The sequence below is a fragment of the Hoplias malabaricus genome, chromosome Y, assembly GCF_029633855.1.
Source record: "Hoplias malabaricus isolate fHopMal1 chromosome Y, fHopMal1.hap1, whole genome shotgun sequence".
In the NCBI taxonomy this organism is placed as follows: domain Eukaryota; kingdom Metazoa; phylum Chordata; class Actinopteri; order Characiformes; family Erythrinidae; genus Hoplias; species Hoplias malabaricus.
In genome coordinates, this window is record NC_089820.1 from 16,739,275 (window position 1) to 16,763,112 (window position 23,838).

Genomic DNA, 23,838 nt, shown 5'->3' on the forward strand with positions numbered 1-23,838 from the left:
TCGCTCCCTACATAGTGCACTAAGAAGGATACACAGTGAAGTGTCCTTCGCCGCAGTAGGGCTAGGTCCCTTAACCAAATAGTGCACTAAATGTATATTGGATTTGAGACATGGCGGATTACTTTCGTTTTTATTCAGGAAAACTAACGCAGCTGAGCGTGGGAAAGTAACATTTATAGGACTTTTTTGTTCATATACAACAAATCTAAATCTAAGTCTAAATCTAATATCTAAATGTTATTTGGTATATAATTTATTCAAATACAATTCCATATATTTTTTAACGTTTGCATAATAAATACATTATAACATGGACATGAACATAGTCATGTGTTTTAATGTGACAGTGTGCACTGTGCAGAGACATGTGCAGTCTATAATAGTGATAGGAACAAAGGGTAATGATATTTACAAAACCAATCCAGCTGTTTTATTTCCTCTCTTAAACAAATAACCGAACCTACATATGTCTTGTGATTATTTTTGTGCAATGCTGATCAGAGTAATAGTGGTGAATCTGATTATTATTATTTTGCCTAAAAATGACCTTCGTGTACCTGAAGGCAATAATCAAAATGTCAGCAAATCCGTATCATTAAAGGTAAACCTAGAGTGACCAGACGTCCTCTTTTACCCGGACATGTCCTCCTTTTTAGACTTAAAAAATGTCCAGCCGGAATTTCACAAACGTCCGGGATTTTGTTTTTCTAGAGCTTACATAGAATTTCGAGAAGCGTTTGGTTCACAAACTAGTCCCGCCCTCCCCTACTCTGATTGGTTCGCTTGAGTGAGAAGAGGGCGTGGTGAAGTAGCCTAAAATCTTCGGATTGGACGGTCTGACTGTAGAGCTACCGTTATTGGTCGATAATCTCTGTAAACATTTAATTGGTCAGATAATTTAATTCTAGCATTGAAAGAAACTTTGAAATATGCTGAACACTATAAACTTCTCCTTTGCTGAGATAACCCATACCCATCCACCTCACAGGTGTGGCATATCAAGACGCTGATTAGACAGCATAATTATTGCACAGTTGGGCCTTACACTGGCCACAATAAAAGGCTCTAAAAACAAGTTAGTATTTGGTGTAACCACCATTTGCCTCACGCAGTGCAACACATCTCCTTCACATAGAGTTGATTAGGTTGATGATAGTGGCCTGTGGAATGTTGGTCCACTCCTCTTCATTGGCTCGTGCTGCAACATGAGGCGATGATTATGGATGAATGGCACAAAAATGGGCAAGATCTCATCACGGTATCTCTGTGCATTCAAAATAGCATCAATACAATGCACCTGTATGTCCATAGCATACTCCTGCCCATACCATAACCCCACCGCCTCCATAGGCCACTCGATTCACAACAGTGACATCAGCAAACCGCTCACCCACACAACGCCATACACACAGTCTGCCATCTGCCCTGTACAGTGAAAACAGGGATTCATGTGTGAAGGGAACACCTCTCCAACGTGCCATAAGCCATCGAATGTGAGCATTTGCCCACGCAAGTTGGTTACGATGACAAACTAGTCACGTGGAGACCCCCGGTGAGGACGACGAGCCTGCGTATGAGCTTCCCTGAGTTTCTGTCAGTTTGTGCAGAAATACTTTGATTATGCAAAGTGATTGTTGCAGCAGCTGTCTGGGTGCTTGATCTCAGCGATCTTGGAGGTGAAGATGCTGGATGTGGAGGTCCTGGGCTGGTGTGGTTACACGTGGTCTGTTTTTGTGAGGCCGGTTGGATGTATTACCAAATTCTCTGAAACGTCTTTGGAGATGGCTTTGGAGATGGGTAGAGAAATGAACATTCAGTTCATGCAACATCTGTGGCATTGTGCCGTGTGATAAAACTGCACATTTCAGAATGGCCTTTTATTGTGGCCAGCCTAAGGGGGATGGATTATCTTTGCAAAGGAGAAGTGCTCACTAACACAGATTTAGACAAATTTGTGAACAATATTTGACAGAAAAAGACCACCTCTGTTTACAGCAATAGCCAGTATATTAAAGATGAAAGAAATTATATCTACATTTGAACCTTAAACAGTTCAATGTCTAAATGTACAGTGATTTTTAAAAAATCAGCACATTTTCATTTTAAAGGTGACATTCATGATTGCTATCAACAATTTTTATTTAAATAAACATTTGCTAGCTCTCCAGTCGGTTTGTTGTAAAAAAAAAAAAACATGCTAGAAATGCTAGGCTCCTTCTCTCTCTGCAGAGAAACGGCAGATAGCCCTCCAAGCCCATCATGAAAAGATTTAAGCATATTGCTTTATTCCAGCTCCAGGTGAGTAATACTGACTTTATTTTTGCTGTTTCAGGTTTTTTAGGTAGGAATACACTCTAAATACGAGAGACAGCTAACTGCATGAAAGCAAACACAGACTTAAAGTGCTAAGTAACTAGAGTTACAAAGAAGTTTCTATGATAAAACAAGATTGAATTAAAACTCACAGACAAGTTACACTTTAGCCACGTACAAACGGTCATTTTTCTCCTCAAACATATCCTTCCACCTTAAAAGACGAGCTTCTGAACGTAAACAAACAAGAGAGAACTAAGGGGTTTTCCACAAAGCAGGATTTCTCAGTTAGCCAGTTACATTCAGCTATCGGAATCTCCCTCTGTATCTGGCTAACTAAGAAATCCTGCTGTTCCCCACAATCGTAGACATTCCTTTTAAACGATCAAATTTTTTGGAAACCTAAATGTAAGATTTTAACCAAAAGGAGAATAGCTTTTAGTCACAAAGTTTTAACAAAGCATTTATTTAATAATCATTTATAAATGAAAGATATTGAGAAAAAAGCAACATTCATTTACCATAGTACATATAAATATTTATATATATATATGTTCACATATTTAGATAAAAAAGATTTCATTCATATGCTCTTCATTATGTCATATACATTTCCTAAACAATAATAATATTTATATAATAATAATAACAACAATAATAATAAACTACCTGAACTACACAACTCTAGTACAGAGCATCCTCACAGTTTAGAATAAAACACGTTCTAACATTCAGGAACTCTACTTAAATATGTTTTCTTTAACTGATCCACAAAATTCCTCTCTTCGTCTTCAACTGGAGCAGAGTCCTGCATCTCCCATCTGTAAGATATAAGGACAGAGAATTAGGCTTTTTAAAAAAGCTTTAAAAAACTCTGAGAAAAAGGGGCGGCACTGTGGTGCAGCAGGTAGAGTCGCAGTCACACAGCTCCAGGGACCTGGAGGTTGTGGGTTCAATTCCCGCTCCGGGTGACTGTCTGTAAGGAGTTTGGTGTGTTCTCTCGGTGCTCCGGTTTCCTCCCACGGTCCAAAAACATACTTTGGTAGGTTGGTTGGCGACTCAAAAGTGTCCATAGGTGTGAGTGTTGCCCTGTGAAGGACTGGCGCCCCGTCCAGGGTGTGTTCGCGCCTTGCGCCCAATGATTCCAAGTAGGTTCTGGACACACCATGACCCTGAACTGGATAAGCACTTACAGATAATGAATGAATGAATGAATTATCAATGGGCAGTTGTTTCAGGTGTTTTATTAGTATTACGCATTTTACAAATTCTGATCAAAAAGTAACATCATTCCATATGAAAGCGGTATGTGTCATGGTGATTATATGTGGCAAATACAGGTGTTTTTTTGGTAAAGCCTCAAGCAGGAATCAATGGAAATGTCAGGCAACTACCAAAATCACAATAAATATTTATTTACAGCACTCCTACACCAGACAGACCACTTGCCTCGTTCTCTAGAACCGCTCAGTAAAGTCTATTGTGCTGGATACTACACTTCACACAGTACTACACTATGAATGTTGTCATTCCAGCTCCATTTATAGTGGAATAATCCCATTTTCCAAACTCTGCATGTGTCTTTTTATGTGCTCCCCAAATAAATGAGGTCCAGTGTCTTCAGAGGAGGATGTATGGACTCCATATATTCACAGAGAAGGCACGGCCTATCATCTGATGCAGTGCATGCATACGAAAGCAGGCTGCCCCCAGTGAAGGTGCACTTTGATGGAGCTTGTGCTTCGGTCATTGTGTATCTGTCTGGATCAGACAAGGCTCTTTTCTTTCCTCGCGTGGCCAGCACTGTCAGTCTGGTAATTACAGGCTATATGGGGAGGATTTGTTTATGTAAATATGTGTGTTTGATGCATGGGGGCTTCTCTCGCCTGTCTGCTCTCAGAGTTGTGTCTCTTTCTCCCTGTCACAGACCCTTTAACAGAGCCACTGGGCCTGAAACTGACAGCAACAGCCTCTCTCTCTCTCTCTCTCTCTCTCTCTCTGTGTATCTCTTTCTCCCACCTTTTCTCCATAGCAGCACATCTCTGTACTGCCTCAGTGAATGTGAACCATCAGGATCAAGTACACTGCCCCCAAACACAGACACACCACACACACACACGCTGGTTATACTATACTTGTGAGGACTGTCTTAATCTCAGTAACAAAAAGTTTAGTTCCGCTAAAGTACTAGCTTTATAGAAAAAATAAAAGCGGTTGTGAGGACCACCAAAGCATCCTCACGATAAGAAAAGAGACTTTAATTTTATTTTTTATTCTTCTCTTGACTTTATAACTTCAGACCATACGCTTTCTAAAGGACAAGCAACATGCATTCTTCACTGCTGTCCACACACTTACAGTGGTTGGAACATTAATGGAACTAGAACACTACAGAACAACTGCTGAACAGATACTTATTTTTAACTTTAGACATCACAAAGCACAACAGTGACACAGATAAGGTTTATTATATACATGGTGCATGATGTAACAGAAGTACGCCAGGTGTTGTTCTGACAGCAGATAAAGCCAAAAATACTGAATTTCATGTAATGTTATGTAAACTTCTTTTATGTAAGAACATTTCTGAGAGGATTTAATTACACTCAGTCACATGAACACTTAAGTTCGTGTTGCACTGGTACAAATGGATCAGTCACAACAGTGCTACTGGAGTTTTTAAACACCTCGGTTTCACTGCTGGACCAAGAACAATCCAACAAACAAAACCCATGATGCAACAATGTCCTATGGGGGATGTCCTGTGTTCAGTGATGAAAGACTAGAGGATGACCAACACAAACTGCGTAGCAACAGATGAGCTACTGTATGATTTTGCATCTACAGAGTGGACCAATAAGGTGTGTGTCTACTGCAGTACTCAGTGAATGGGCACCGTTTTAAAAAAAAAATCCAGCAGCGCTGCTGTGTCTGATCCACTCATTCTCAACAAACACAGCTCCAGTCACAAAGCTCCAGGGTCCTGGAGGTTGTGGGTTCGATTCCCGCTCCGGGTGACTGTCTGTGAGGAGTGTGGTGTGCTCTCCCTGTGTCCGCATGGGTTTCCTCCGGGTGACTGTCTGTGAGGAGTTTGGTGTGTTCTCCCTGTGTCCGCGTGGGTTTCCTCCGGGAGCTCCGGTTTCCTCCCACAGTCCAAAAACACACGTTGGTAGGTGGATTGGCGACTCATAAGTGTCTGTAGGTGTGAGTGTGTGAGTGAATGTTTGTGTGTGTGTGTCTGTGTTGCCCTGTGAATGACTGGCGCCCCCTCCAGGGTGTATTCCCGCCTTGCGCCCAATGATTCCAGGTAGGCTCTGGACCCACCGTGACCCTGAATTGGATAAGCGCTTATAGATAATGAATGAATGAATGATTTGTGTATACGTGCACATCTACGTTATAATACATTACAGTATAATATTAACACACTCATGCATACTTACAGCTATTCTGTCTCTCTCTCTCTCTCTCTCTCTCTCTCTCTCTCTCTCTCACACACACACACACACAAACAAGAGAAAAAACAGACAGTTTCAGTCTCTCATCCCCAGCCAGTCATTACTTCTGAGCAATAAACAAATAACAAATAATAGAGAACACGAAGAAAACACAATCTTTACAAATGTCAGCGACGTGCTGAAAGCCAGTGCAGCGACAGCGTTTGTTGATGGTGTGGGGGGGCAGCGTAGCAGGAGGAAGAGAAGACGCCTAGGCTTTCTTCAATGTTTAATTTTCAAATAGGATTAAGCAGAATGACATTTAGCTGAAGGTTAGCGGGCCCGCTCGCACTGCCATTGTCTCAGCTGATATTGATATTCAGCTGGCGGTCCGGAGCTTGTCAGTGGGACAAACACGCTTGATGAATGAGAAGGCCGGCAACAGGAAAGTGTTAAGTGCAAATTTGAAATGGTGGAGGTGCTGAAGAGCAGGCGGGGGTTCCAACATGACAAAACACTTGGCTAAGAACTGTATCTGTGATATGTGATATGCATAAAACTCCTAGAAGCTGTATTTACTGCATCTGACAGCAGTCTCGTTTTGCAGAAAGAAAAACCAAAAAAAAAACATTATTTTGTCTTTTATTGGCATTGAAACCCGACAATACAGAATGTAAATCACATGGAAATGTAATTCATTATGTAACAAGATAATTAAGTATGCATTTACTTTTCAACTTTAAAGGTTAAAAGGTTCATCTATTTATGCAAGGGGACGTAATTGATATATATTAATTTAGTAGTGAATGAAAATGTCCTAATGGTCATTCAAAATGTGGAGTAAATGAATGTAAAACTCCACTTGGGCTGTCTATGATAAGAAGGCACTAAGTGGAAAGTGGGGCTGCAGTCTTCAGTGGAATAAAATAGAAGATGAATTTGTAGCCTTCAGTCTTTTTAATGTTTCCTGACAAATACACAGTGTCAGCCCAGCAATTTCACTGGCTTTTCTGTCTTAATAAGCCCGCTCTGATGTGCCCTTTCATTCTTATCGCCCTGCTCATTTTTCATGCATTAATTCCATTCTCGCTGACTCTGCTTTTTTTCTGCATAAAGAGCAAGCTACATGCATTAGGACTCATATATTTACTGAACGTACTACACAATCTGCCAGAAATCTACACAAATGACAGCATCCAGAGGCTTTTGGGCGCAGACGTCACAGGTTGGCCGATGTCCTGCGACCGTGAACTTTCACGAAGCGAAATGTACACAGCATAAAGCTGCATAGTCAAACAGCCACTGCCAGGCCTACATGTAATATCAACACACGTACTATAAACACAGCTGTTCCTGTTGCGTTTTACAGTGATAGGTCGGATTTTACATTCAGGCCTTGCACCCCAAAGTCATCCAATCTCCAAGCCATCTATCTTCGCAGTAGGATCCGAGCCACCGACTGTCTGCGAGGTCAAGCTTGAAGAGCAGACGAGGAAACGTTCCCCAGCAGAACTCCACACCGTGCCCATCCTTTTAAACCCTTCCCCATTCCAGCCGAGTTTAAAGCAACATTTCTCCCTGAAACTGAAACTGCAAGGTAAAGAATAAATAACACTTATCGTGTTGAAAACTGCACATTTATCTCAAACTGGACCATGCTTCTAAACTGTAACAGCTTTCTTTCATTTGAAACTGATCAAAAGTATGGAAAGGTTTTAGTAAAACTAACTAGAAATGACAGATTATTTAATACTAAATACTAACCTATCATCCTTTTCTGAAGTCCTAGTAGTTTCTGAGGATTACCTTCTGCTGATCAGCTCCAGTGCAAATCTAAATTAGCGATGGAAACCATGTAAACATGGTTTGTCTAAACGACAATTGTGTGGAAGTGAAAATAAGCACAAACAATATTTTGATCAAACTATCACTTCTATTACTTTAAGGTTCATGCTACATACCGAGTCCCCAATAAGGACCGAGGAGGGATGAACAAGAGAGTTCATTATAGTAACTGTCAGCCAGCGGAGTGGTTTTCTTCAGCACTTCGTGTTTCGTAGAAAGCTGAGTGCCAGCGGCCGGTCGCAGACAGGTACCCGTGTTTGTTTAAACCCGCGCCTGTCAAACAAAGAGGGATGTGGTGCTCGGCGTCGGGCCACAAAAGAGGCAGGCCGACAAGTTCCGCTAATCAGAGACTTTGCACATGCTTAGCACTTCAAGGATCCATCATAAAGCAAAGCTAAATATTTAAAGTGCTAAACTTTCCGAAAAGGTCAGGGCTTTCCATGCGTGCCACAACAGGGAGAAAGAGAGGGATCAGTCTGGGCCTTCTGGAGCTCTGCCCTTGCCCTGAGATGGGAGAAAGCAAGCTCATTTCATGCTCACAGCTTCTGCCCTTTGGAACATATAGGAGTACAACATACAGCCCGGACACAAGAAAAGGTCACATGGATACAAGCCCACAAAGACAACAGCTGGAACCAGTGCCTTCCGAATCATCAGATTCACCTTCTCATAGAAACGACATGAGAAAAAATACACATGTGGAATTACACAGTCATCTAAAGAATTCAGGAGGGAAATGCCACCAATATTTCAAAATTCATCACATTGGTTGGTGTGTAATTTGATGTTGTATATTACAATGCCTGAGACAACTGCTGTGAGATAATCATCTATTTTACTATTAAATAGATGTTTTAATAAATTCATAGTGGAGAGGTACATGTTAAACTACTTTACTTCACCACAACTTCAATATTATGTAACGCTTTAATCTTAAGGCTTTAAATACACCGTTCACTATGAGTTATATAGCAACGGCAAGTATTTAAGCTATCAAAGTCTGCCTCTTCTGAGTTTAAGGGGCTAACTCCCTAAGTGAAAAACAGAAAAACTAACGCCAGCTACATTACAAGTGCAGCAACTTCTGTACATTAGCTACAGAATATCTACAGATCGCCCACAGCGAGTTAGCGTCCTCCATCAGTGAGCGTCCCTCGTCCCCTGCCGCTCTCCCTCCCTTAGCTGCGGGCTTGATCATCCATCATCTCCCCGTCAGCCCTCTTTCCCCTCCCTCCACTCTGAACCTCCTCTCTCTATCACACACACACACTCACATACCAAAAAAAAAAAAAAAAAAAAAGCTGCTGCAGCGCCTCTACTGGCATGACCGTCCTAACCACCGCACCATCACCACAGTCGCTGATCAAAGAAGCTCCACACACCACACAGGCCTTCCAGTGCCTGGCTTTGAAACAGACCCTTGCCTTCACGCCACAGCTTTTTGTCCCCAATCCCCTCCAGCGCTGATGAGCCCCGGCACATCACACGGCATCTCAGACACAAAGCATCCAGCCCGCCATCTGCGGACCTCGGCTCTAATGCTGCCGTTTGCAGTAGGATGAAATGTGTGTGAGATTCAGGTGGAAGCTAAGTGCACCTGAAAGGTTACAGGATGTCTCCTTTTGATCTGCTGATGTTCACTTCAAGGGGCGAAAAAGTTTCAAGAAAGTACACGGAGCCAATTCTGAAACTTTGACTGAATACAAAATCCAGTGCACATTAAAAGCCAGATTTACACTTTGTTTCACACCGTGTCTTCATTAATAGAGTAGCTTATTGTCACTGTCATATACAATATGAAAACTTTACAGGAGTAGGGAAAGAACGGCATGTTTACAGAGGTTTAGAGATAAATGAATAGCTTTTTGGGCGGCACAGTGGCGCAACAGGTGGAGTTGCGGTCACACAGCTCCAGGGACATGTGGTTATGGGTTCGAGCCCCCAAAAAAACACACTTGCGTAGATGAGGTGTGTGTGTGAGATTGAATGTGTGAGTGTGTGTTGCCCTGCAAAGGACTAGGTGTGTTTTTGCCTTTCAGTTAGGCTCCGGACTCACCGCGACCCTGAGCTGGATAAGCAGTTACAGACAGTAAATGAATGAATAGCATTATAGAGATCAATATTACAGCTCAAATGTACACAATATAGTTAAAATTGTTTGAGCTTGTTGGACTCATTCTGAAACCAAGAGAATAACACCAAGATATTACAGGCTCTGGTCTTCTCAGTACGCCATGTTATACTTGCATCCAAATCTTTTGGCCTTGGACGTGACATTTGTACACAACAAGCGAGCTCTGCCTTCTTCTGGAGCAAAGCACCTGATTGTCATGGTAACATTAAATAAATGAGAGTGGTTTTGAAAAAAAAAAACAGGCTGCTGAAAGTCCCTGTACTTTTGTGAAGAGGCCGAGTGACACTGATCATGCAGCACTCGTCCTCTGACTGCAGCGCTCATTCAAATGCACCCAGTTCTTAACCTCCGCTGCAGTTTGTCAAATAAAGCAGCACGGGGCTGTGTTTGCCCTTGACTCTGTCTCATGTCAAGAGTGCACTATCTTCGTGTGGATGACACCTCTCACAGAAATAGCAGCTCCTGGGCTGCTACCCTGGACCCCATCTCTTCAGCTAAATCATTAGCCCTCTTAGCCACAGAGCTGCTAGCACAGACTCGCTGACAAGCGAGCAGCACTGTCTCTCAAACTGAAGCTGAGAACTGAATTGTAAATCACACATGATCACTGATGCTGATACTATAATGTGTGTGAATCAATACTGTTAAAAAATAGAAGAAAAAAACAGAAAACTATTAACCAGACCATACTGGAATCTGATGCGAGTCCAGAAGTTCCAACTTTCTAAACGTTTTTGAGAAGGTTTACTGTTTTAGGAGGTTAGGAGTTTTGCCCATGGACTCTTATAGGGGACAGGGAATCAAACCCTATTCTTCCACGTGGAGGCCAATGTTTAGGGGTAGAGTTAGGGTCCCAGGGTCTCTCTCTCTCATATTTCTCTCTAACAAGAGTTTTTTAAGGTGTTTTTGTGAGGTGTGCTAATCTCAATAATAGAGATAAACTCATAACAGACATTAAATTGAATGAGATTCTAGGATCTTTTCTCTTAAATTCTCTCTCTCTCTCTCTCTCTCTCTCTCTCTCTCTCTCTCACACACACACACACACACACACACACACACACACACACACACACACAAACACACACACATAACAAGCAGGAGCAGCAGACACCTGCTGATGGCTCCAGTGAGCCTCCAGGTCCCAGGGATCAAGCAGCTCCGCAGAGGCAATCCGTCTTCTCTGACAGCACTAGGCTGCTGCACCCACAGAGCGCTATGACAGCCCTTATTTTACCACGAAGACACTGCCCCACCATACACACTGCAACACATACACACACAGACACACACACACACACACAAACAATCCTTACCGCCCCCAACACAACCCCTGCCTCCACAAGCCACGGCCTTATAAATGAATGAACAAAGCTTTGCACTTATAAACACGTACACACAAACACACACTAACGCACACATATGCACACACACACGCATACACACACACACAGATTCCCACTGCTCCCAACAGAATACAGCAACAAAAAGAGATTCATCCTGATTTCACCTAGATATGCCTCTAAGATGTAAGCTATCATTTATTCAGCAGCCTCCCTTTGTAAATGATGCATATTTTAAGAGTGATTCACAAAGACACAAACACACACACACACACACACACACACACACACACGAAAATGATGGTCACAAATGATGCCAGCCTTGCTCCAAACAAACATGTTGATACTGGAAAAACTTTTCCCAATGCTCTTTCCTTATTGTCCCCTGTTTTATCTGAAGAGTATTCCACTTGGTTTTTGACCATGCTTCACACACAGTACCCCTCACTGGGCTAAGCAAAGCAAGGCTACAGCTAAAATAATTAGCTCAGAATGAGGCATGGTCAGTTTAACCATTATCATATTTCCATTTTTATACAAATAGTTTTGAAATCCAGAAAGATGATTAAGAACAGAAAACGATATACTTTTGACACTCCATTCTCATATTCATACACTTTTGGAATTTACAAGTATTCTTCTCAGAGTTCTTTTGGATAAGTTTGTATTTAATGCAGTAAATAGTTATTAGAAGCATAGATACATGCATTGCACAAGTATTTAATGAGCATCTTTGCTCAGGCGAAAAGGAGATGATGACGATGATGAAGATAATGTTGATGATGACACATATAACACTAAGATTTTAATACCATTATTAATTTCATTGAATTGACAAATAGAAGCTTGTACTAGACAGTACATATTTTCACTACAGGCTTCCTTTAATGGGCACAAGTATTATTGCCATAGTGTCACTAATGGCATCCTTCATATTACTCAGTACTGGACCAAAAAAAGGTAACACTTCACATGCCTATTGCCCTGTGGCCCGGCAGCAGCAGTGGTCACAATAATGATGTGATTAGTTAATAGTCGCTGTGTTTGGCCGTTAGGTGGTGTGACCTGTTTACTCTGCCAGGGTATTGATCTCTCTGCTCCTTCCCAGCCTCTCTGCAGGAGTGAGGGTGAAATCTGAGCAGAGAGCCAGGCTTTCAACTTGCCAAGTGTTGGCGGGGGGGAGGGGGGGGGGTGCCTGGCAAAATCTGATCACAATGCATTGTTCTTAACATTTCAAACAACTCATTTTCCCCTGCACTAATGGAACTTTTGGGAGGCTTGGAAGATAAATAAGTCAACCCGGTTACCTCATTTAATATCAAATGCTACAGAATTATGGCTGCGTGTGTTTTCAAACACTTTGCATAATTCATTGTCATGCTTGCCCCTAATCCATAGATGCATATCCGAGGGCTTTTTTCCCCCCCGTCTCTTATAATGAAATTATAATGCTCTGCCACTACACCAGGCATGAAACAGATAAGGAACAAGTGTGGAAACCTTTTATATTGCTGTTCACCTTGTAGGGATTTGCTTCCATGTGGGAGCTATTGTCAAGCTTTTTTTGAACAGACAAATGCCAGTCGAGAATAGGTTGAGTCTGAGAGATCAGAAAGAGGGCTGTACCTATAATATATTAATTGTCTTTGCCTGCCAAGCTCATTTTCCAGTGAGAATCGTTTAATAACGATAGAAGTAACCCCAACTGTATATTTTTGATGGCATCCACAACGTGCTCTGCCATTCACACTTAAGATGACATTTTTATCAATGTTTTATTACCTTCTAGTCAAATATTTGATTGTTAATTTAGTTTGAAATGCACAGTTAAAAACCGCCGCTTTGACTTGGAACAAATAAGTAACCTTAAGTCCACTACACAGCTAATGATAAATGAACTAAACCAAAATCATTATGCTACGTCCTGTCAACTTTTAAATTTGAAGTCCAATACGTTCCAGTATGTTAAAACTCATTGGCCAACGAGCAAATCTGATACAGTAATAACAGGAGGTAGTGGCAATGGTTAGACCATAAACAGTAAAAGGGCTACAGTAACTATGACAGGAATGAGATTAACACATCCACTTAAACTGATCTTGAATTAACAAGACTTAAAGCATTGCTGACCCCTGCCATTGAGCTCATGTGTGAAAGCCCTGGGGTAGAGGCTAGTAATGAGCGAATATATGACCACGGTTTAATACCATTCCTAAGGGGGTCAGAATCCCAGCACTGTAGCCTCATAATTACTAAAACCTCACAGAGGAGGCAGTGCTCAAATCAGTCTAATTGGGCTGCTAAGAAAATGAGGCCACCACTTAGATGTTCTCCCCCATTCATACTTCTTTCTTTTTATTTCTCTATTTAGCTCTGGGTTGTCTTCGGACATCAAGAAGTCAAAAGTGATTTAAGGTTATTACATTTGGTACATAACAGCAGCCAACTGGGTATTAATTAGCCGTTATTAAGCCATTTCTTTGTGCTGATAGACCCAGCGGGTGGGAATTTAAGCTAACATTAGTTAGTTAGTAACAGGCCAGTTATTTAGTATCTAATCTCTTTTAACGCACAATCTACACTTTGATACAGCTTTGAAACACATCAAGTAGCCCTTCATGTAGGTACATCATAGCAATGAGTCTCTGGATAAAGACTGAGGAATGCAGTTGGAGTAAAACACTCATTAGAAACAGTTAAAGATATGATTTAAGATTTAAATTTTATCTTCAGCCAAAGGAAAAAAAAAATATTATATTATATAATGTTTATTATATTGATAATGTATTATGTTTAATTTAAGGACATATATAAGGTTTAATTGGCCATTGGCTTGCATCAGTGATTACGTTTTTTTTTTTATTGGGGCTACAAATCCCCATCATTTAAAGAATGACATGTAAATGTTGTAATTCATTACGGGAATACATAGATTGGACTACATTGGAGATACATAGATGGGACTACCAGCCATATTTAACATTTAATTCCTTCTTCAAGTTTTTGTCTTCCAAAAATAATTCCACACAAGTTCCAAACAAGAGCTCAAACTGTGTGAAATTCCGGTGTGTGTTCATTCTGCTTTTCGGCACTGAGTGCTGATGAATGGGCCAGATGGTGTGCGCATACCTAAGCAGCTACCTGCTCCTCATGCTTGGGAAATGGATGGGAAGTGAGCACATACTTGCATCTGCTTTGTGGGATTTTCTAATGCAGGAACATCAATGGAAAGCAGACAGGGAATGACAAGGAAATGTCCCCCTGCTCTCAATCTCACAAGTGCTCAATACCAGGGATTCAACTGGAATATTAGCAAGCTTTGTTTGGACTGGTTTACAACCTGCTCTTCCATTTAGTCTGCTTTAAGAATGAATGGCTTTGTATTTGATGTCTGTAATGAGTTTTAAGATGTGCCCATTTTCCCAAATTCCTGCAGATTACACCAGAACCTACAGCAAGGACTCAGCTGACCGCAAAAGGGAATTCCTTTAAACCCATATGAATAAAGGCCAACATATAGTTGTACTATTTCGTGTCTATACACAAATATGGATGTCCTCCATAGGGTGTCTGGCTTGAACAATCATATTCTAAAACCAGCACTGCATTAAAATGCGCCTCTGATGTGGGTTCCCCTAAGGAAAGTATTACAGTGACACTAGCGAGCCCTCCAAATGTCAAAGCAATACTAATCTGGATATGCTCCATGAAGGCGCGCCACAAACTTCCTGCTTTGTAGCTGATAATAAAATGCGGAGGAATGGCCGTGGGGGCTGATTTAAAGCGCGGCCCTATGTTTTTGTGTTAAGGTCTTTGATTTCACCCACTTTCTGCTCTAATTTGATTTGCTTCAATCTGAATGGAGGAGATGGGGAAGCCACCTGAGGCATGGGATTAGCCAGACACAACACTATTGTTTTTCTCTCGGCTGCACCTATTCAGCTCTAATGCTGTGCATTATGAAGCATGAGGTTATGCGTATAGATATGCAATATGTCTGTCATATCTCAGTAACAGGGCAATGTGTGATCTGAGGGTATGATATGTTGATAAAGGCTGAGGAAGGGAAATATTTGTAAGGCACTGTGTGTCCCTCCCTCTCCCTTTCTCTCACTCTCTGATCAATGCTGGTAGCAGGGTGATTTGTCAGGCAGCCAGTGTTGATTAATCTGTTTGGTGGAGCCCGTATACTCGGGCATCAGCACTGTCAGCTGGCCAGTGAAGTAACAGGGGGCTCTCTGGGCTGAGGGGACACCACCCAGGTGGCTACACTGGGGCTAAATGATCTGTGAAGAAGTTTCAAACACACACACACACACACACACACACACAGAGCACGTCCCCCATGATTTGTCACAGACTATCAACACGCAATAAGTTATGGCCTCTCCGCCCTGTTTCTAAGCCTGTCTTCAAATCCACAGATTCTTCCTGAATATACGTGGATGGAAAAATGTGGCATGTTCTCCACGGATCTGAGACACACTGTCTAACACTAACTATGCTATTCACAATATAGAAATCATCTGTCAACATATTAATTTATCTTATTTTATTAGATAAGAGCTCATACTACAGTAGACTGAAATATTACTATAAATTAAGACACCAGGCATTTTCACATTGTTGAAAGCAATTGTGTCATAATGCTTTCTTTGGATGATATAAAGAGCTGTTGCATATCTTAGGAAATTTTGAATGGTTGGTGGTTTTTTTTTTTTTGTGTGATGCGTGAGAGTCTAGATCATTGTTCAAATTCACACCTACAGGTTTTGTCCACAATAATATAATAATTTAAATAAATAATAAATAAAGCAGATTTAATACATGTAAATGAATTTAGGAAATAATTAAAGCATAATATATTTTTAATCATTTCTAGTCAATTATATGACTGGAGATTTCATTACCACGTCTGAAAAAAGCATTCATCCATTTATTCATTCATTGTCTGTAACCACTGGATAAGGAACCTGCCCGGAATCACTAGGTGCAAGACAGGAGCCCTGCATTATTTGATCATAAACAGCTTCTGCAGGTATTCCTAATCATTAAATAGTCTAACACACACACACACTAGAGTCTACACTTTAAATCATATCTAAACAAGCTTTGAGAGCATCAGATGATCGGCAGGGAATGCAAAGTGAGGACGAGTTCGGCGTTGGATCCTGTGATTAAGATCAGACCTGCTTAGAGTAGTATAGTCCTTTTAAGCAGCTAGGAGCTAATTACTGCAGTGATATACATCTCTGCCTTCACCCTGCCAATTAAGGGAAATTACTGGGCAGTACATGGTCCACCTGCACCATGTACTGCCCATACAATTAATGTGCCTTGCCCAATTAACATGCATGTTTTTATCCCTAATTGCAGTCATTTGTGAGTAATTACATCCCAAAACAAAGCAAGGTAGTGTAGTTGACAGCTGTAGCCAAAATGACACCACAAAGAAGCAAAATGTCCAGAAAATAAAAACGCATAATCACATACATTAGCACCAAGTCCATAAAGAGCTATACACCAATCTATACATCAATCTTGGATGCTAGATTTCAGCAGGTGCCAGTTCTAGCTATTCAATACCAATTGTCATTAGTTATATTCAATCCAGCCCATGTTACAATGCTAAAGCACTGGTAACAAACATGTCATGTACGTACACCATCAAATGAGTGCATTAAGAGGGGCCTCAGAAGGCTCGCTAAAGCTGTAAATCTATTGAGGGCCCAACAATGTCGCGTTTACTCCAATCTCATCTGTTTAGCATAATTACCCACACCACCCAGGTAATAAAAGCTTGAGAGGCTGTTAATCCTCACACCTTGTCCTGGGGAATTTTAGCAATGCCTTTCAGCATCTTAAATTTACCTAGAACTAAAGGAATGATGGAAAAGGTGTATGCACACGTGCTAATGCAAGTCTACTCTACTAGTACTCACTTGGGTAAGTGTTTTAGAATGGGTATAGGGGTGTGGAAAAAAAAGTGAGAGAAAACAAGTGAGAGAGTGAATGTATCTATTAACAGCCTCATTCAAAAACTGCTTTGGATTTCTCAACATTGGAGAAGGGACATGTTCCTGCAGTTCCTCAATTAGTCCACCTTGATATACTTTTTCAAAAATAAATGTATTCCTGCCATTGCCTGTAATTCTCATAGGAGTCAATATTGTATTGAATTAGAAACAGTCACCACTTGCTAAGCTGATGACTGATTTTCTTTTTGAGCTATAACACTGAAACACATACAAGTTCACTGGAGTTTACAGATTAATAGCTCTTAATATAATGTCTCAGGACATTTGGACAGTACTATATGTTTGCTATTAAATGAAACGTCAAGCTTGGTTAAAGCTCCAGCTGTCCCTCTGTCAGTCACTCATTACCCCGCCCATATCTCCACAGGTGAGGCAGCCCAGCAGAACATATGAACTTTCCTCAGTTCCAGCACACTGCCTGCTAAAGGCATCCTCATTCATGTGGCTTCACTCTCACTCTAGTCGTGTTGTAAGGGACACGGCTGAGCTGGAGCCAGCTCAAGGCTGCCGGCACGCTCCAAGTAGTCTGAAAGAAAGAAAGCCGTGGAGTGAAAAGAAAGAGAAAGCTGAAGTGATTAATGCCAATGCCCAAACTCTTCTCACCCTCATCCTAGTGTAAATCCCCATGCCTTTAAAACTTAATCCAAACATGCCATCAAATGGGCAGGATGAGCACATTGTTCTTTTCATGACAGGACACCTGCTGATAAATGAAAGTATGGAAAGTGCAATATATCAGAACAGTGGAGCCCATATTCTGTCTGATGTTGTTGTTATTTTAGCACCCCCTGTTTTAGTCACGGAGACACAGTGATGAAAAGGAGACTCCCAGGAACAGATGTACTTAGGAGGACCATGGAGGACCCCGCTCTGACCCACCACAGTGTGGTGGGAGTGTTTCTTCCATCGTCTTCAGTAAACTTACACATTTTGATTTTGGCCTGAACTAGTTTGCGTGATTAGCTTTAGTCTTAGTAAACCGAACGATAATTTCAGGCACGCTGCAATCACACAGTGCTGCCTCATCAACTCACATTTAACGCTCTACCTACTCATGCACATTCTTCCTGTTCTCAGTTTCCATGCATCTTAGAGAAGACAAAACGTTTCTAGCTTACAGATATACAAACACTACAGACCATACAAGGCATCTGTGTCTTCTAACGCTCTGTTTCAGCAATACTGACTCAACACAGAATAAAAAGAGCTGTTCTGTGGCTCAGTAGAATCTCCACAACAGATGGCAACAGTAGAAGCACGCAACTCTAATCTCAGTCATGCTCAAATCTTTGTATTTCTAATCTCTGTTTAATATGGCATACCAAGAGCTGAACTTAAATAAACAGAACCTCCTTCCAGAAAAAGCAGAAAGGCTGACAAGCCACAGAGCGACAGAAAAAAAAAGAAAAAATCCCTTTCACACACTTCAGCAGTTTACCTGACGCTTCAAGAAGTTGAAGATGCCAATGTCTGTCGAGAACAGCTGAATTGCAAAAAAATGTATCAACTTTCAATGACGGCTGCTTATTCTATTCATAGGATTATTCTGACATAAGAATTTGGCTTGAAGGAGCTTTTACACCTGGCAAATTAATTTAATATCTTATCAACACAGTGCTTTAAACCTATAGTACATGAATAAACAACCTCTGTGCAAGAAATAATGGTGGATTTCCCCCCTTTTCTTTCATTTATCTGGTAAACACATTTATCAAGAAGGCATTCTAAGAGTTTATTTGGGTATTTCAAGTTGCTCCAGCTGACTGACACACAGAAGGTTTGATAAGTGCTCACAACCAAAATACATTTCGCTTCATTTGCAAATGCTGTCGGCAAATATCGCTCTCTTTTATGAACAAACACCTTAATAGATATTTAGCTTTTCCACAGTGTTAGTCATTTTGTAGGGATTATAGCACTTGACTGGCATGACTGTATAACTCTGTACATTCTCCTTTTAACCAGCCTTCGAGAGGCATCTTCTACCTCTTCAAAGCTTCGCAGAAGCTGCAGCTGTTCTGTCAGCATGCAAAGAAGCGCCATTGTGAAAGAGAGACAGAAAAAGAAGGGAATTTTGTGATAGTGTGGAACGCAGAGCTTTGTGGCTTTACTGTAGAGGCTTTCTGTCCCGTGGCCCACGCCTCAGCCATGAAAAAGCTCCACCACTGAAGTCCGCCTTTCATCCAGCATAAAAGCCACACAATTGACTGATTTAGCAAGCGCCTTCTCTAGTCGTCTAGCAGAACTATGCAGCATCCGAGGGCCAGAAGAGCTCCTAAACAAAACAACTTGGTCCTATTTGTCCACATCAATTGACTGCAGACCACGGCCTAGAGTCATGCAGCATTTTCCGCCAAATACTGTAATCCCAATCCACAACTGAACGAAGCCTTGAATTCAGCATTCATGCAGTTTGAGAAGTTCATTTTGTCTGAATGCTGGTAGATAAACTGTCTGAATGGCAGCAGTGTATTTTACAGGTGAACCAAGAACTATCATGCTGTAAATTTCAGTCCATAAGAGAAAGTGCAGTGTAGTCGGTGTACAATGGGACATTTACTGTGGTTTTCTCAGAAATGTTGAGTTTGGGAAAACTGTACAGAATTCCAGCTTTGAGTTTGAGTTTATATCTCATGGTCCTTTTTATAAGTAGGCCTCCCACATCACTGTGTATAGTTTCTTCCTTCAAGCACATGAGAGCTAGGAAACGCTCTAGGGACAGTACTAGATGTGACATTTGCTCTTTGAATCTATTAAGGAAACATGAACCAAAATTTTAAAATGCAATTTTCCTCCTTATTGTGACATGTTTCTAATTGAAACAATTTTAAAGACAGACTATGAGCAACACAAGTGTTTATAAGTGGATATGTGGTGGAGTGGGTGATGTGAGAATGATATTAGTGGTTAACATTTATATAATTAAAACCCAGATGGCAATTCACAAAAGGCCCGCCCCAAAAAAATCATTTTAATGGAAACAAAACATTGGTTCTTTCAAATGACACATGATATGATAAACTGTGCTTAATATGATCAGGAATATTTAATGTTGTATTTTGTTTAAAGATGAAATAAGTGCTGATGTATTTACGGTAAGCCACAATGAGGCTGAAAAATCAGTCATAAAGGTACTAGAAGTAGCAAAAGCTATGTTTTGGTGCACTTGCAATTGTGTGTAATGGGTTAATATATAAAAAGTGACACTCAGAATGCAGGCATACAAATATTATTCAGTAGAGAGGTGATTACACCAGAATATCTCTGAGGATGCACTACATGCAAAACATCAAGCCCAATTAATCGAATGACCAGCTTAGAATATTTAGATAAAATTCTGGAACAAAGTCTTGTAGAAACAAACTGCGTGTAATGATCACAATCTGTGTAACACAGTGCCATGGGAGTGTTATAGATGATGTTATTTTAATGTATGTAAACTACATAGATGTAATGTCTCAGCTCAGCTAAACAGACTAACACATAATAACAGAAGTAATACATAGCTTTTCAGTGTCAAAATATAAACTGATTAAGTCAAATGCCCAACCTGAAATCAGCAAAGTGAAATTGTAGCAGAACGCATTAGAGAGCATCAGATTGGCTGGAAAAAATTAGGGAAGATATTCAATGTTCACTGCTTTTCATTTTACAATTAGCAGGAAAAATCAATACGATTGATATGAGGGAAAGAGGTACAGTTCTCTGTATATCATCAGTTAAGCGATTAGCAAAATGCTCTGTGTATGTATGTGTTTGTGTGGGTCTGTGTGCTGTACATACTATATGTGTGACTAGGTCTACAGTGGCTGGCCATTGGGAAATCAAGCAGCACTTTGTCATGCATTCTTAAAGGCGTGACAAAGTGTCCCAGGAGACGGAGCCTGATTGGTCTGCCAGGCTGTCGGGCCGTCGCCTGAGTGACAAGCAGCAAAATGAGGGACAGGAGGAGGATGAGTGTCATCTGAGGGTGTGCCCTACTCATGTCATCTCAGCACCAAATTTTCAGAGAGAGACATAAATTGATATAAACTATCGAGGAAATCCATTTACGGCCATGGGAAAACTCGTATCTGTAAAAATATTAGCTGAAGCACAAAATACACACACACACACACACACACAAAATTCATCTATTGGCAACTAAGCAATCATTTTACTGATAACTGAACTCACTGAAAACTGAAATCACTTATTAATCACTGAATAATTTCATTAATTTACTAAGAATTAAATTTTTTTTCAAATGTCAAATAATTAAATTTATACAAATACAAACACAGGCTTGATGTCCCAGCCTGGCAGCATCTAGTGATAGGGGAAACTAGTTTGTGATCTACAGTGTATTTTAACATTTTGAATGCCATAAATGTTGGTCACGCACTTTTTTTCATTCCTTCATCTTCTCTAACAGCTTAATCATTGGGCACAAGAGAGGATCACCCTCTTTACCAGGTGCCAGTCCATCATAGGGCACTACAAACCCACACGTTCACTCATACTGTCACATATATGGATGCTTCGGAATAGCCAATCTGGGCGGAAAACCATGCACCCAGAGGAAACCCACAGAGACACAGAAAGACCATTCCAAACTCCTCGGAGACAGTGGCCCAAGGCAACGATTGAACTCACAACCCCAGGAACCTGGAGCGGTGTCACATTGGCGCTACCTGTTATACCACCATGATGCCCTACGCACTTTCATCACTTTCCTGAAAACTGTAATTCCTGTAAATCAATAGCTGCTGTAATGTCCACAGACAGCAAAAAGCCATTCAACCTCAATAGCATCCAAACCCTTAGGCATGTTTACAACGCTCCGAAAGCAGCTGCATTACAGGCCTGGCACAGCATCTTAGGAGTTTCTCAGGTTCTGCCTTTATGTTCATACGCAAGGACTCAACTCATGCTTTTGAGTCTGGCATGTATACAATTACCCAAAAAGCCCTTCATGTTTACTCTGTGCTAATTAGCTTTATGCCACAGTGGAGAAAATAGGTTGTGTTGGCTTCCATTCTCTTTGTAGGAGCCAACCATGAAGTGTCTCCTCTTGTAGCAGACGTGCGCATTCAAGCATCGTGTACACACAGCCATGCATCACACACACGTTCACAACAACAACAATGCATGGATTTACGCTTGCCGTGCATATTTTCTCCCCCCCAATTAATAGATTGCCAGTGTGTTGCATATTTTGCATGACAAAGGAGGGTAATATTAAAGTGCCATTCGTAATGAAAATGCACTCTGCAAATTAAAAAGTGCCAAAACCCAATTTTTTCAAGCTCTTTAGGAAATAAACAGTCCTTAACCAATTAAAGTGCATTGTAATAATTCTGTGATTTATGTCGGGTGGTTTAACTTTCAAAAACTCGGCTAACCCGTATTAAGGTCACCATCCATCATGTCTGCTAGAGTGAGCGAGGGAGTAATGGTTGCTGTATTAGCCGCTTTTGATGATAGTATGAAAGAAGTATTAGCACTTGTCAACAAAACTGCTTACAACATAACATTAGCATGCATGGGCTGCCTGGCCTATTTGTTATTCTGGCAGCCCCACACACATTGTTACAAGTTAGAGAGTGTGAGCGTGCATGTGTATATGAGGGTGTGCGCGCGTGTGTGTGGATACAAGCATGTTTGATTTAGTGATAGAGTGGCTAGGCAAATGCAAGTCTTCTCCAGTTTAAACTGAATGCCAGAGTGAACGTGAGGAAGCCACAGGGAGGAGAAAGTATGAGGAAAAAAGAAGACTGTTAAATGTTAATCTACACCACAAATCCCATGTCTATAAAGTTTTCTATTTTCACAACACTAGCTACAAACATGCATGCAGGTGGAGAAGAGAAAGACTGAAAATGTATGTATCTTTTTGACAGAGAGCAAGAGAGAGATAGAGATGTAAATAAAAGCACAAAATGCCGGAGGTATAGGGTTGCCAGAGCCTCACACTAAGACACAGGGCAGTAACACTGGCCCGTCACAAATGGCTTCCCTGGCGTAAGCCATGCATACACAGCTCCACCACTGTCTGAGCCAAGAATGCACTTAGCTCCACGCGAGCAAATGAATCGGCCTATTTTGACTTCTAACATTACACTGCACAGCGATAGTGGCCGGCCATGGCAGAGTGGGCCCTTTGTCCGCACACAAACATTCCGGCGTGCTCAAACATCCGCGGCAACATATTAATTAGAGAGTTTAGCATGGGGGAGAGATAAGCTTGAGCAGCACTCATGTACGGACCGATACAACCGTGGCTAAAACCTCATACAGGCTACAGCCTGTCGCACAAGGCCACCACATTTTGTCTCGACTGAAAGCACATTGTCTCCCATTACAGATAATCTAATACTGGCCTCTGTTTGATTAATTAGGAGGTCTGAGCTGGGCCCGGTGACTGCCATTTTGGGGGGAAGGTGTTTACTAAAATGAATCAAAGGAGACAGTGCAATAAGCACTCACACTCTTCCATTAGCTGAAGTTTCACTATAGTAATTAATGAAGGTCAGTGTTTTAAACCGTCTGCATAAAGAAGAACCTTTGTCTTCATGAAGGAAGACCTAAATTATAGCAGTAGGACTGTCCCTATTGATTATATTAATAGCTCGGGGATCTGCCTGTTTATTTAGCTGGTAAGTCTAGATAAACTATACATATATAAAAAAAGAGTTAACTGTCGAGTTACAAACCAAACAGGGACAAGATAAAGGTGCATTTAAAAG

General features: G+C 41.1%; 1 protein-coding gene across 1 annotated transcript in view; it reads right to left on the reverse strand.

Annotated features, from left to right (window-relative positions):
- Positions 1-2,889: 2,889 nt before the first annotated feature.
- LOC136679461 (uncharacterized protein KIAA0825-like) overlaps positions 2,890-23,838 on the reverse strand; it is a 121,917-nt gene continuing 100,968 nt past the window's right edge. The window contains exon 20 of the mRNA XM_066657987.1: positions 2,890-3,134. Coding sequence (XP_066514084.1) covers positions 3,038-3,134 — 97 coding nt within the window. The 3' untranslated portion in view covers positions 2,890-3,037. The remainder of the gene's footprint in view (positions 3,135-23,838) is intronic.